General features: G+C 42.6%; 1 protein-coding gene across 1 annotated transcript; it reads right to left on the bottom strand.

Moving 5' to 3' along the window:
- Nucleotides 1–49: 49 nt before the first annotated feature.
- On the bottom strand, nucleotides 50–6,624 carry msl1b (MSL complex subunit 1b). The gene is made up of 9 exons (XM_056296666.1): nucleotides 6,590–6,624; nucleotides 5,313–6,013; nucleotides 4,909–5,105; nucleotides 4,323–4,642; nucleotides 4,124–4,188; nucleotides 3,616–3,683; nucleotides 2,996–3,120; nucleotides 2,801–2,873; nucleotides 50–2,102 (listed from the first exon to the last, which is right to left on the bottom strand). The coding sequence occupies exons 2-9, from the start codon at nucleotides 5,928–5,930 to the stop codon at nucleotides 2,012–2,014; spliced, it is 1,557 nt and encodes a 518-aa protein (XP_056152641.1). The 5' UTR covers nucleotides 5,931–6,013; nucleotides 6,590–6,624; the 3' UTR covers nucleotides 50–2,011.
- Nucleotides 6,625–13,891: the final 7,267 nt, after the last annotated feature.

Genomic DNA, 13,891 nt, shown 5'->3' with positions numbered 1-13,891 from the left:
AAGTCACAACTAAGTTAATAAAGTGGAGTGAATAAAATGGTCAGCTTATTCTCACAATATACAACGAATAGGTGGACATATTCATCTAGTTTTTGACAAAATATTCTATTTCCATTTACCATGAGCAATAATTTATAACGCTGTACATGTTCATATCATTGACAAAGATCTTCACTTCTATCATCAAACCTAGTTAGCTCAACAAACCAAAATGTACGACAACCAAATCCACATTTTATAGACATGTTAATTATTTTATTCCAAAAAATCAACTTTCAAAACTGTCAATTTTGTCAACATACAATCATAATTATAGAATATTGAATGTACTCAACACTTGAACATTAAATAATAAAAAAATAACAACCATGTCTTCTTTATGTACAACATTTGTTTCTGAAAGCTATGTACAGGAGACCGGTTTTATATTTCCAAAATCAGCCGACTCATAATGCTTGTCGGATGAGTTGAAGAGGCAAACAGCCTTGGCATCTTATGTAAAAAGTTAAGCAAAAACAGTTGAGCAAAACTTCAACAGAAAGGAAAGGAAACTGTACGATTGTACATTGTAACAATAATTCAGAGAGAAAACAATAACTGGCAGCTTGTTTAAGAGCATACTGGTGGAAACTGCTGTGAAGATTTCTGGTCATAACAGGTTCCCTCGTGTGCTGGATATCGGCATCCTTACAGATCAGTGCACACACATAAGTAGCCTAATGTTTACTGCATTAAGCATAATATAAAAATTGGAAACGGAAAAAAACACTTTTTTTTTTTAATCTTTAGATCACCTTATAAGGCTGTTCAGGTTGAACATGGCAGTGCTCATTGAACAGTGGCCAAAAGTCATGCTTTCAAAACTTCTTCACAGATATTCATCTTCTCTAAATTCAAATTAGAAATAAGAGAAATAATGCTCCAACAAGATGTATGCCATGCTACCATCTTGTTGCGGTAGGTCTGACAGCTCAACAGAGCCCATGCAACTCACATAGAAACAGAACCAATTAAAACCAAACGGGGAACAAAGGGTTACATCAATTTTACCACTTGCCTTGTATCGTAGAAATTGCTCCAGCCTTGGTTCTAATGAAGCAAGTCATAACAATTCCAAACATCTTTTACCCAATTACTTTGTATCTCATATTTATTCGCCTTTCAAATGCTCCGCTGCAGTTTTTGATATGACGTCGTGCAGAGTCTGGATCTCAACACTTGACATCCCCATTGTAGTGCACATTTGGTGAAACCTTTTGTTTGAAGTTGTGTAAGCGCAACAAATAATATAGTCAATACAAAAACAACACGACAGTCAAATTTAGACATTTCCTATAAGCAGAGAGAATGAGGATGGTCAAAATCTATTGAGAGCAAAGACAGCAATATTGCTTGTACTGTACATATCAGGCTGATTTTCAATCAAAATGGCAAGATATTATTTTTATAAAAACAATAAATATCCTCAAGATTAGAGTCCCCAGTTTATCCTGTCCGTTGTCTACACAAAAGTGTATTAAAAAGTGATACAGACTACTCACACTCATGTAATAAAATCAATATAGGATGGCACAGTTGCTACAAAATGCATTTAAACCCTGTAACAAGACATGCATATAGCTTTAAATTTCAGAACTAACAACTAGGAGATATCTAATCTTCACAAGCTGACAACCATGGGACTGTAATCTTGTGGCAACACCACTTTAGTCTCCTTTCTAGAGGTATTAATTGGGGCCAAAAATATAAGGGTAATTGATGGTGCAGCTATCTCCCAAGACACCTCCCTCTCTCTCCCTCTCTCTCTCGCCGACATTTGGTTAGAGATCAGCCATTCTGTACTGACAGTTTGAGACTAGACAGTCATTCACTCTTCCACATAGTGAGAGAAAGCAGTTAATACACCCCAAAACTGAGAGTTTGACTTTTCCCCCTCAGACAGTATAAGGAAGCATCTTTACATCTGAGTATGCAGAGGCATCCCCCCCACCCTTTGTGAATACCATGTGTTTCACTTCCGACAGGTCCGGTGAGGTGTATGTTTCTTGGGCACCTCAATGCGACAGCGGCTTCTGTCATCCAGCCAGGGCAACTCAAAGTTCCTGGAGGAAAACCAAGTTTACACATTTTACTTTGTTTAGATAATACTTTTTTTTTAAAAAGTGTACGCAACCTTTCTGTACTTTTTTTAATTTAAAATTATTTTTCCTTTGTACTGACTAGACTATTTTGAGAGAGGTTAGTTTTACCTTATTGGTACCATGTTGTTGCAACAGTACTATGCATGTTTCTGATTGTTGTTGAGATTTCACCGATTATTTCAAAGGTGCAGCAGGTACATCACAAGCCTTTTAAACCTCTATGAGCCAGGGTACAGTGCCAGATCCTTAGACTAGCCTTTTCATCATTCCAATACTTTCTACCTACTGCCATCATGTTCTATTTTATACATGTCTTTTATTTATTGTAATATACTCATGATACTTTCTTTTTCAAGGTTTCAAAAATAAACCTTTGCTATCAACTACAGCAACAGTCAACAAAATATGCCAGTTGTCACAATATGGAGACATTGAACTAACTGGTCTGTGACACAGTCAACACAGTGGTCACCAACAACTCATCTCTAATGTTCAAATTAGTTTTAGAATGTCACGAAGTATGTGGAATATAAATGTATCAAGATGGGACAACACAATGTCTTTATGCATGCTTAATAACACAATACAACACAACACAACACAATAACTGCAAACCAGGGGAAGATGTACTGTCAAACACAAATGCAGCTGAAACTTACTTTTGTGTGAGTTTTGGCAGCGGCCGGCCAAACGCAACCACTGGCAGGAAGGGAGTGATGACTATCGATTCAACTGGTGGTAAACAAAAAGGAATTCAGTTTTTGAAAAATTGTGAAAAAACATGTCCTATTACTGACATTAAATAACATCCCTAGTTCAATAAGCTACTGATATATTAAAGGGAGCAGATGTACCATCTTCAGTATCAGGATAGAAGGAAGAAAGCTCGGGCTCCACCTCCTGTACAACCTTCTTCTTGTTTATTCGCTGTTGCAAACGCTGGAACATACGCTGCTCTCGGATTCGCTGGATGTCCCATCTGAAAACCCAGAGTAGAAAGGGGAAGGGTGTCAAAGGTGAGATTAAGGGGATGGAACAGTGCAAAACAGAAATCAAGATAGTTCCCAAGGCACCATAGTTGCATAATAGAGCAGAGAGGTGTCAACTGAGTTTTGACTGAGCTTAATTTGAAGCATAAAGATTTCACTATAGGCTTAGTTACATTGTTCTAGGACTTTGGATCAGGTCTTACAGAGTATGTAAAACGGGAGTTATACTTAACCTGACTACTTTAAATAAAAGTATTCTCAATGCACTTTTATAATTTGATCATATACAGAAACACACGCACAAACTATGAACCATTCATCATTAGTATCACTTGGACCATTTAAATGTAAAGACAAGTGCACAATAAAGTCTATGGTGAACTCTATCTTACCAATTCCACAAATGTACGGTACAAAATTCTTCCAGAACCAGGAAATACTTATCAAAGGTTCAAAAGAGGTAAGTGATATTCAGTGACACACACCTTTTCCTCCTCTTCTCATCCAGCTCTAGCTTTAAGTGACGCTTCAAATACACGCCATCATCCAGAGCCTTTATAGAAAGATACAAATCATCACAAGTTATTCAGGAGTGCAGTAAACTTATGTCCTATTGTGGAATACAAGTACAATGAGTGGAAGTGAAATTATAACCCAATAAGTGTGGTAACATGGAGAATATTTCAGCATTCCTGATAAATTCCTTGCAAATAAATATTCCAAATTAATTATACACACACTGGCCAATGATCTGATTTGTGGTTTTGTATGAATATAGTATGTCAGCAGAATTTCACTATATTTTTGCACTTAATATCCCTCCCCTTCTTAAGGCCAATCAAAATGTTTATAACCATCTCTTTCAAATGGAAGGCAATTTCATTCAAAAGGAGTTAATCTAAACAGATGTGTCTTTGAATCAGATATGGACGTTTGTCTAATTACAAGTGGAATATTATGCTCCATCTAAACATGTGTATTGGTATTTCTCACCTCTGGAATGCTACTGGATGCTTCTTCATTTAAGGGCTCTATACAGTTTTCCCTCCAAGAGGGAACTAAGAAGAAGTGGACAAAGAAAGTGAGAAAGGCCATTATTCATGAATAAAGTTTGAAGGCTTTCTTTACAATATCTCACCAATGAGATAAATTAGACTTACAATAGACAACTGGTAAGTATGAATGTACTCACTGGCCACATCTTCCTCCTTTTTAGGGGAAGTCTCACGCAAAGGGGACAGGGGAGGCTGATGCCAGCAACAGAGATACATCTCCGTAGTGGACATGAAGGGAAGATCCTCCATTTCAGTAATAAACACAGGCTCTTCTTTAATTGAAAGCACAATGTCCTTTTCTGTCCCCAACCTCCCAGGCCCTGTTTTCTCTGGGGTCTCCATACTACGAAGCTCCCTTTGAAATGGTGAACTAGGTCGAACCTCCAGCTTCTGTGGACTAAGCTTAGAGCTCTTGCCCCGTGATTTCTGGACCTTTGAGTCCCCAAAACAAGCTTTCCTATGGATGCATAGCAAAACATTTAGTGACAGGTTTCTATTGATTTGTAATATTTCATGTCTATGAATAATGTCTTGACTGCTATGTCCTCTTATGTTTGTAAAAGACAAAAACAGACCTTTACACACCATATATCAGTTATGTTAAATAATCTATAACAAGATACTTTTATTTCTCCTTGTGAGCAATGATGTAACAATATGGGTTTGATCCCACGCAAATACCATGTGAAGGCAGCCCAGTGCTTTGTTGTTGTTTTTGCTTACCGTTTTTGACCTTTGCCGCCTCGACTGAAGGGAAGTGGCGTGGGTAGGTTGGGCTGTGGACTCTCCGCTACCTCCAGATCCCACATGTCCTCTTTATCAGGCGTCCATGGCTCCAAGGGCTGGAAGAGGCGCTTGTCCCGTGGGTCCTTCCTTGTGAGCTGCAGGCGGCGCTCCATGCGCTCAATACGCGCAAGCAGCTGCAAACCAAGAGGACTATGGGTAAACAACTAAGTGAAATTTAATTGATAAGTGGATTAAAAAATAATAATAATAATACTGACACACACTACATATTAGTACAGGTGATGAATTGCATTAAAAGTTAAAGTTAAAAAAAGTCATCACATTACTTACCATTACATCTATTCATAATCACTTTGAAGGAGAAAAAAGATTAAACATACCGTCTCCTTGTCTGCTTTCAGCTCATCTATCTCCTTGTCCTTCGTCTGCAGCTGTTGCTGCTGTTGCTCAATGAGGTCCAATTGAAGGAGGACAATCTGCCGGAGGCAGTTGGCTTGAGTGTGGGGATTAGCAGGGGTCTTCCTGACGTTCCTCCACTTGCCCTCAGAGTTGAGCTCAATGGATGCAGTGCCAAGGACTCCAGGTCCGACCCCTTTCGCGCTCTCATCAGCACCCGCATCCTTGGGGTTATTGTTTAAAGCCATCTGAGGGTTATCCATATTATCAATGGGGAGGGGTTTACCTTTCACTGGGGTTCCCTCACCCCCCATTTGTCTGACAGGGGACAATATCCCCACAGTTTTGTCCCCTTGAACTGCTTCTGCAACCGTGGCGCCGCGGGCAACTTTGCTCGTCGTGTAATTCTGATCTAAGTCCTTTGATTTGCTGGGGATCTCGCCCCCCTGCACGTCTTGACCATCTATACCAAAGTCCCGGGACTCCCTCTTGAGGCTCACAGGACTGACAGTGGCCGCCCCGATATGTGTTTTCTCAAAGTCGATCGTGTCAGCGTTCAGCTTGAATCCCGTATTAGGATATAGCGTCGATCTCAAAGTCATGGCGAACACGACGACTTTTCATTCTGCAACGTCTTGGTGGTGTAACTTAACAACAGCTGCTTCCCGTGTTATCAGTTTTTATTCTGGGGGGACAAATGCATTTGCCTTGTTAACATTAGATAGAGTTGAAAGCATATTCTCATTCTGAACCGAAAAGGAAAGTAGTCGAAGTGCAGTCACTGCAAAACACTTGGGGAGAGGGAAAAGCACAGATCACTAACACTGACATTAGTCTCGGGCATCCTCTCCTAAAATTTGCTGGCTGGATTTGAAATGCACGCTAAGCTAATTTAGCATCGGGAGAGAAAGAACACAAGAGACATTATCTACGTAACCAACTAGGCGAGCTGGAGCAAAATGTCCATATATCACAACCGGGGTAGGTTTTTCTGAAGCGGAGCTTTCAAACAAGGGTTCGGGAGTGGCTGCGTAGGACACTGGCAGCGGCCATCTCCTCCATTTTGGTTCTCGCGAAATGATGAAAACAATAATAACAGTTAGCTAGCAGGCTAATGCTAACTAGCTTCCTGACAAAACACGCATTTCAGCGCAAGGTCGTTACGGAAATCGCGTCAAAACAACAGGAATTGGGACAACGATGTATCGAGGAATATGTAGTTATACGTTTCTGTCGTCCGGTCGATGCTATTCAAGCTCACCTGCAAGTGTCTTCATGTTCCCTCCTCAAGACTTATTTTAAAACGCCTACTACGGCGCATGCGTAATTTGCTGGATGGCCATTTCTTGTTTTGAACGTTAACCATTCAAAAAGATGCCAGCAGGCGGAGCCAGAGCTCCATATCAGCAAATTTGAGAAAAAAATCTATTCATAAGGCTTTTTCAATGAGGCAAATAAAAATTAGTGCAACTTTATATTGAAACTTAAATATGACAAACTGCTGCACAACATATTAACTTCACCTTAAGCAGTAAATACTGTATGCTTTTCCTTTACAAAAAAATAGCCATGGTTTTTGTGCAAAAACCTCAGATTCCGGGGTCCCACAATCGTTCTCCCTTGTTCTCAAATGAATAGGCCTACACGAGAAAAAAAAAGAAGTTGATACTCACCTTTCCTTTTAGTTGTCAGTTTTCAATGGCTTAGTATTTCTGAAATACCAAATAAATGTCTTCATTTTCCTTTGGCCAAATCGTGGGATGAAAAATGAGAAAAAAATATCACATGCATTACATGACTAATAACTGGTTTGAAATTCTTAATTAAAGCTTAAAATATTAACTTTATCCTTGGGCAACCTATACACGAGGAGCCACTTCTTCTCTGTAATTGCTATCACGATCAAGTCCAACTGCTCCCAGGATCTCATCTTTGCATTGCTGATCACAATCAGGTTTATTGGCCATGTAGGTTTGCATATACGTGGAATTTGACTCCGGCTTCAAGGCTCACTCAGTGTACTTAACATAGAATAAGAATACAACACAACAATCTTCATATATATATATATATATATATATATATATATACACACACACACACAACGATGCACTATATACAGGTGAACTAAGAAACGATAAAGTGCAATGGTGCAGTGAATACTATATCAGAGATGCTGAAATAGATGTTAGCAGGTTACTTACATACATGCCAGAGGTAGATGGAAACAACAGAGCGCACCAGTATACGTACATTGTACAGTACAGTATATACAACATGGTTGGATTTATTTGACAATGTTAAGCGTTCATTTGAATGACAGCACGTGGAAAGAAACTGTTTTTATATCTGGTTGTTTTGGTGTGCAACGCTCTGTAGCGCCTACCAGAGGCACTAGAACAAGTTGTGACGAGGGTGTGATGGGCCTGCAGTGACGTTGCCCACCTGTTTCCTGACTCTGGAGACATAAGTCCTGAATGGAGGGCAGGTTGGCACCAATGATTTTCTCTGCAGACTTAACTGTCTGTTGTAGTCTGTCCTTGTCACAGGTGCCCGAATCCAAGAAAGTTGAATCAGTGCATCTAGACATAACATCTGTTAAGAGAAACGCTTCATCGTTCATCTAAGCGACCTCTTCAGTCTCAACTCACTGTAGGTAACCCCACCCTTATAAACAATACAGTAGCATAACGACGGAAAACAACGATCCGTTTCATATGCAAATTGCCATGACCATTATCTAGAATTACAATGACCATGTGTACTATTCACAGAAGATTGGGGATGTTATGGTTTTACATGACCGGAAGACTCGACTTAGCTGATACACAGACTGGACTTCGACTGCATGAGAGGACTTTATTAACGACAACCCGTGCTGCATACACATACACTGAACGCATGGCCGGACGAATCACTAACAGAGTTACTCCACCTCCAAATCATCAACTTCCATATTAGTATCAATGCGCGGCACTATATACTACATCATCCTTTCTCAACATGAAAGTTACACTTCAACATTGCTATAATGAAGATCTGTTTAGGACTGAACTTTGTGTCTCATTACTGTTAGTCTAACTCACAAATTCGCTTTAACATGAGAAAAAAATGAACTTGCTGCTCAAATAGTCTAACGTTTCAAATCACATTTCCTTCTTGAACAATTTTTTTTTTTAATGAGCACAGCTGAAGCATGACTCTCACCGCCGGCTCATCAGAAAGTCTTTGTACCTCTCAGGTGGTCAAATAACTCGACCACTCCTGGTTTGAGCTGGCCTTGATGAGGATGAGAGCTCGATGTCAACACTCTGCTGTACCTGCGTCTGGTGTGTTGGTTTGCCCCTCATCTGTTAAGTCTGTTTCTGAGTTCATCTGAGTGCTGGGTGGCGTTTTCCTCAGATGGTGTCTGTTGCATCTGTAGTGCTGACCTGAAGATGTCACAATGTCATAGGACCGTGGTTCACTTCTCTGTGCGGTGACCACAGCTGGATGCCAACCTTGTGCTGTCTCCACGTGAACAGTACTACCTGGGTGCAGTTCTGGAAGCCACTTTGCTCCTCTGATGCTGTCTTTTCTGTAGATTTTGGAGAGTTGAGTGTACATCTTTGGGCACTGCTGGACGGAGAACTGTGCTGGAGCTCAGTAGAGTGCTTCTAAGGACTCTGCCCATGAGCATTTGTGCTGGGGAGTACTCCATGCCTGTTATAGGTGTGTTCGTCAGGGTGAGAAGTGTGAGATGGGGGTCTGTGTTTGTTTGCTGTGTTTTCTTCAGCACGAGTTTCACGGTTTTCACTGTTCTCTCAGCTAGTCAATTTGACTGTGCATAACCCGGGCTGGAGTGAACAAGTTTTATGCCCCATAAAGTTGCAAAGTTTTTAACTTCCTGACTTGCAAATGGAACATGGTCACACATCATCTCTTTTGGTATTCTTATTCTAGAGAAGACTGATTTCATCTTGCTGATCACAGTGTGTGATGTCTTGTCCATAATGTTCAGTACCTCCGGGTATTTTGAGAGGTAGTCTACTATCAAGAGAAATGACTGACCTTCCATTTCAAAGATGTCAGCCCCAACTTTGAGCCAAGGAAGCTCAGGGATGTCATGTGAGATCAGTGGCTCCTTCTGCTTTCTGGGCTGGAACTGCTGGCACGTCCCACGAGTCTCGTCCATTTGTTCTATGTCTCTTGTCATTCCTGGTCAGTACCAGTGCTTTCTGGCCAATGCTTTAGTCAGCTGCATCCCTTGATTAGCTATATGTAGCTTTTGTAGCATTTCTGTTCTCATTGTGCTTGGGAGGATTATCCTGTCTCCAGCGAACATTATTCCTTCTCTCACAGCCACTGTACGTCTGATAGGCCAGTATAGTATCAGTTTTGAATCTGCCTGCTTCCTGTGTTGGGGCCAACCATCTCTGTGTATGATTTGCAACAGCTGCAGTGTTTCATCTTTCTTGGTTTCACCCTTGAGCTGCTCTAGAGTCTCTGTACTCAAGGCATCTGTGGGCTCCAAAGCATAGACAACTTTCTCGTCCATGATGTTATCTGCTGACGTGTGCTGTTATTGTATGACAGCTTGTGAGAGTGTGTCTGCGATCAGTAGCTCTTTACCCAGTGTGTATGTGACATTTAAGTCATATCACTGCAGCTGAAGCAGCATTCTCTGCAGTCTGGAAGGAGCTGTTCCAAGTGGCTTTCTCAGGATGTTTTCCAATGGTTTGTGGTCTAACTGAACATTCACCCTCACCCCATACACATACTGGTGGAATTTTTTGACAGAGAAGACAATAGCTAAGAGTTCCTTCTCAATATGTGCATAGTTCTTTTTGGTCTCTGTCAGTGCCCTTGATGCATAGTCTATTTTTTTCTATTACTTTATTGATCCCCGTGGGGAAATTCTTCCTCTGCATTTAACCCATCCTAGCTGTGTAGCTAGGAGCAGTGGGCAGCTGCCATACAGCACCTGGGGACCAACTCCTGTTTGTCTTGCCATGCCTCAGTCAGGGGCACAGACAGTATTAACCCTAACATGCATGTCTTTTTGATGGTGGGGGAAACCGGCGCACCCGGAAAAAACCCATCGCAGACACGGGGAGAACATGCAAACTCCACACAGAAAGGACCTGGGATGACCCCCCAAGGCTGGACAACACCAGGGCTCAAACCTAGGACCTTCTTGCTGTGAGGCGACAGCGCTAACCACTGCACCACCGTGGGGCTTTTGGGTGGCCCTCTTGTAAGAGACACTCCCCCAGGCCATCTTTAGATGCATCAGCCTGTATTATGAGTTGTTTCTTTGGATCAAAGAACCTGAGCACAGGAGCATTTGTGAGGGCATGTTTCAGTTTGTTGACTGCATCATCATGTTCACGTTGCCACTGCCACACATTGTCCTTCCGTCATAGTTGTCTTAGTGGCGCTGTTATGGTGGCCTCACCAGGGATATACTGCGCTAGGTATTTTATCATGCCAAGCATTCACTGTAGTTCTGTTTTGTCAGTAGGTGGCAGCATCTCAGCAATGGCCTTAACTTTTGCTTCATCTGCCTTAACGCCCTCTGCAGTGACAATGTGGCCCATGTAGTTTACACTGCTCACCTTATTTTCTCTTTGTTGAATTTCACGGCCTCTTTTGCTCTGGCCATCACCTTCTGTATTATCTCATAATGTTCTTTCTCTGTAGATGCAGCGATGATCATGTCATGTGCTATGATGCAAACTCCTTGGATGTCTCTGAATGTTTCACAGTTGCATTGCTGGAAGACTTCACTCGCTGACTTTATTCCAAATGGTAGGCGTTTGAACCGATATCTCCCCCATGGTGTGTTAAATGTGCACAGTAGTGATGACTCCTTGTCTAGCTTTACTTGCCAGTAGCCATGCTTTTCGTCGAGCACTGTGAATATTTTCTTATCAGCAAGTTGGCTGAAAACTTCATCGGTTGTAGGAATTGAGTAATGCTGACTTAGTATTGCTTTGTTCAAATTACTGGGGTCCAAGCAAACCCGCAACTTCTTTTTGTCCTTCTTTTCATTGACTACAAGGCTATTATTAACCCATGGTGTTGGTTCAGTTACCTGTGCAATCACATCAGCTTGTAACAGATCGTCCAGAGTTGCTTTGAGTCTGTCCATTACTGCCAGTGGTATTTTTCTGCAGCTGTGTATGACTGGTGTAGCCTTGGGGTCCATGTGGCTGTGATACTCTCCAGAGAACTCCCCCAGACCTTCAAAGACAGTTGGGTGCTGAGCTATCAGCTGCTCTTTTGTTGTTGGATGTTTCACGTCCAGTGTGTCAATGTCCACCCTTTTTACTAGATGCAAATCTTCACACACCTCCCTCTCTAGGATGGGTATGGAGGAGTGCCTACATAAAATGGTAGACTCGCTTGAGCCTTGGGTGTGGAGCACTTGAGAGTGAGTTTCCCTTCTGTCCTCAGTCTCATCTCTCCATATGCCACCAGCACTGTTCTTGTGGGCTGTAGTAGTAGGTGTGCTCTCCATTCATGCCTAGCCTTAATTCCTTTTCATGGACTTAAGCATCCTCAGTGGCAGGACATTGGCCTCTGCTCCTGTATCCAATTTGAACTTGACAAACATATTGTCTACATGTACCTCTGAGTACCACGATTTGTCAACTTTAGGGTCTAGCTGATTAATGTTCACTCTTTCAGTAAACAGGACATCTATTTCAGGATTCACTTCATGTACTGTCTTTCCATGCTGTGCTTTGCCTGATATGCACATCTTTGCATAGTGGTTCTGCTTTCCACACTTATGGCAGGATGCACCATATGCTGGACATTGCCTCAGCTTGTGTGATTTTCCACATTTCCTGCATGTGCTCCCGTGTCCCTTGTTGTGTGTATTGAGGTAGCTGTTTTTGTCCTTTATTCCATGGTTGACTGTCCTTTTGCTTTCTGTTTTTATGCACTGCATGTACAGCTCTCTCCTGGGACGCTGCACCCATTGCTTGTATTTGTGCCTTAGCAGTCTCAGCAGCACGACATGTGTCTATGGCCTTTTCTAATGTAAGATTTGGTTATCTTAAAGTATCTCTTTCAGGCGCTGGTCATTCATACTGAACACAATCTCGTCTCTGATCATGTCATTTTCCGAGACGCCAAATTCAGTCTTCACTCTTTTGCCTGAGCTCTGTCACATATTTCTCGATCGTGATAAATTCTTACATAGGGTGTAACCAAAACTGATGTCTTTCAAACACTGTTTTTCTGACAACAGGCTCTGAAAACGGCTAGAATTTCTTCTACAGTCTCTTCTTCATCATAGTCAATATCAAGTGTGTTATAGACTTCGAGAGCTTCCTCGCCTAGTGCGTGCCGTAAAATTGCTACTTTTACCTTTTCTTTCTTACGATCTGCACCACTCGCGGTCATGTATATTTGGGAGCGCTGTTCCCATCGTCTCCAATGTTCTCCCAAGTTGCCTGTCGGCACTAGCGGCGACGGTAACGTAAACTGGTCCATCTTCGGGCGGTGGCTCACCTTTCGTTGTCTGTACGCCGTACGCGCTAGCTTAGCTTTTAGCTAGTAGAAAACTCCGTTCTCTCGACTCAACTGCGGAAAATGACGAAATGGACCAACGTCTGACACCATGTTATGGTTTCACAAGACCGGAAGACTCGACTTAGCTGATGAATATACAGAGATTGGACTTTGACTGCGAGAGATGACTTTATTAACGACGACCCGTGCTGCATACACATACACTAAAGGCATGGCCGGACGAATCACTAACATTATTCCACCTCCACATCATCAACTTCCGTATTAGTATCAGTGCGCGGCACTATATACTACAGGGGAAGGGTCGCAATCACAGCATTGTAAGATGACGAAAGATGAACAGTTAATCACCTCGGCTCAGGGATGGCCGTTCCCTCTTCACATAGATTGTAGAATATAGTGTGCGCTGTTAGGTTGTCCCCCCCACCCTATTTTTTTTGCCTCCCTAATTGTATCCGGCCAATTACCCCATTCTTCCGAGCCGTCCCGGTCGCTGCTCCACCCCCGAGGGCTGCTTCTCTCTCTCTCTCTCTCTCTCTCTCTCTCTCTCTCTCTCTCTCTCTCTCTCTCTCTCTCTCTCTCTAAATTCAATTCAGTTCAATTCAATATGTGCTTTATTGGCATGACATACGTTTCTCGCTCTCTCACTCTCTTGCTGCTGCTGCTGCTGCTGCTGCTGACTACCACATGCCTCCTCTGAAACATGTGGAGTCGCCAGCCGCTTCTGTTCACCTGATAGTGATGAGTTTCACCAGGGGGACGTAGCCCGTGGGAGGTTCACGCTATTCCCCCCAGTTCTCCCTCCTCCCCGAACAGGCGCCCCGACCGACCGGAGGAGGTGCTAGTGCAGCGACCAGGACACATACCCACATCCGGCTTCCCGCCCGCAGACACGGCCAACGCGGTGTCTGTAGGGACCCCCGGCGAAGCCGGAGGCAACACGGGTATTCGAATCGAGACCCCCGTGTTGGTAGGCAACGGAATAGACCGTTATCAGGACGCCCCCTCCGTTAGGTTTTTAACCCAGCCACTGAGGATG

The sequence above is a fragment of the Lampris incognitus genome, chromosome 17 (assembly GCF_029633865.1).
Source record: "Lampris incognitus isolate fLamInc1 chromosome 17, fLamInc1.hap2, whole genome shotgun sequence".
NCBI classification, from domain to species: domain Eukaryota; kingdom Metazoa; phylum Chordata; class Actinopteri; order Lampriformes; family Lampridae; genus Lampris; species Lampris incognitus.
The sequence above is the reverse complement of the archived record's forward strand: the minus strand, read 5'-3'. Positions and strand labels throughout refer to the sequence as shown.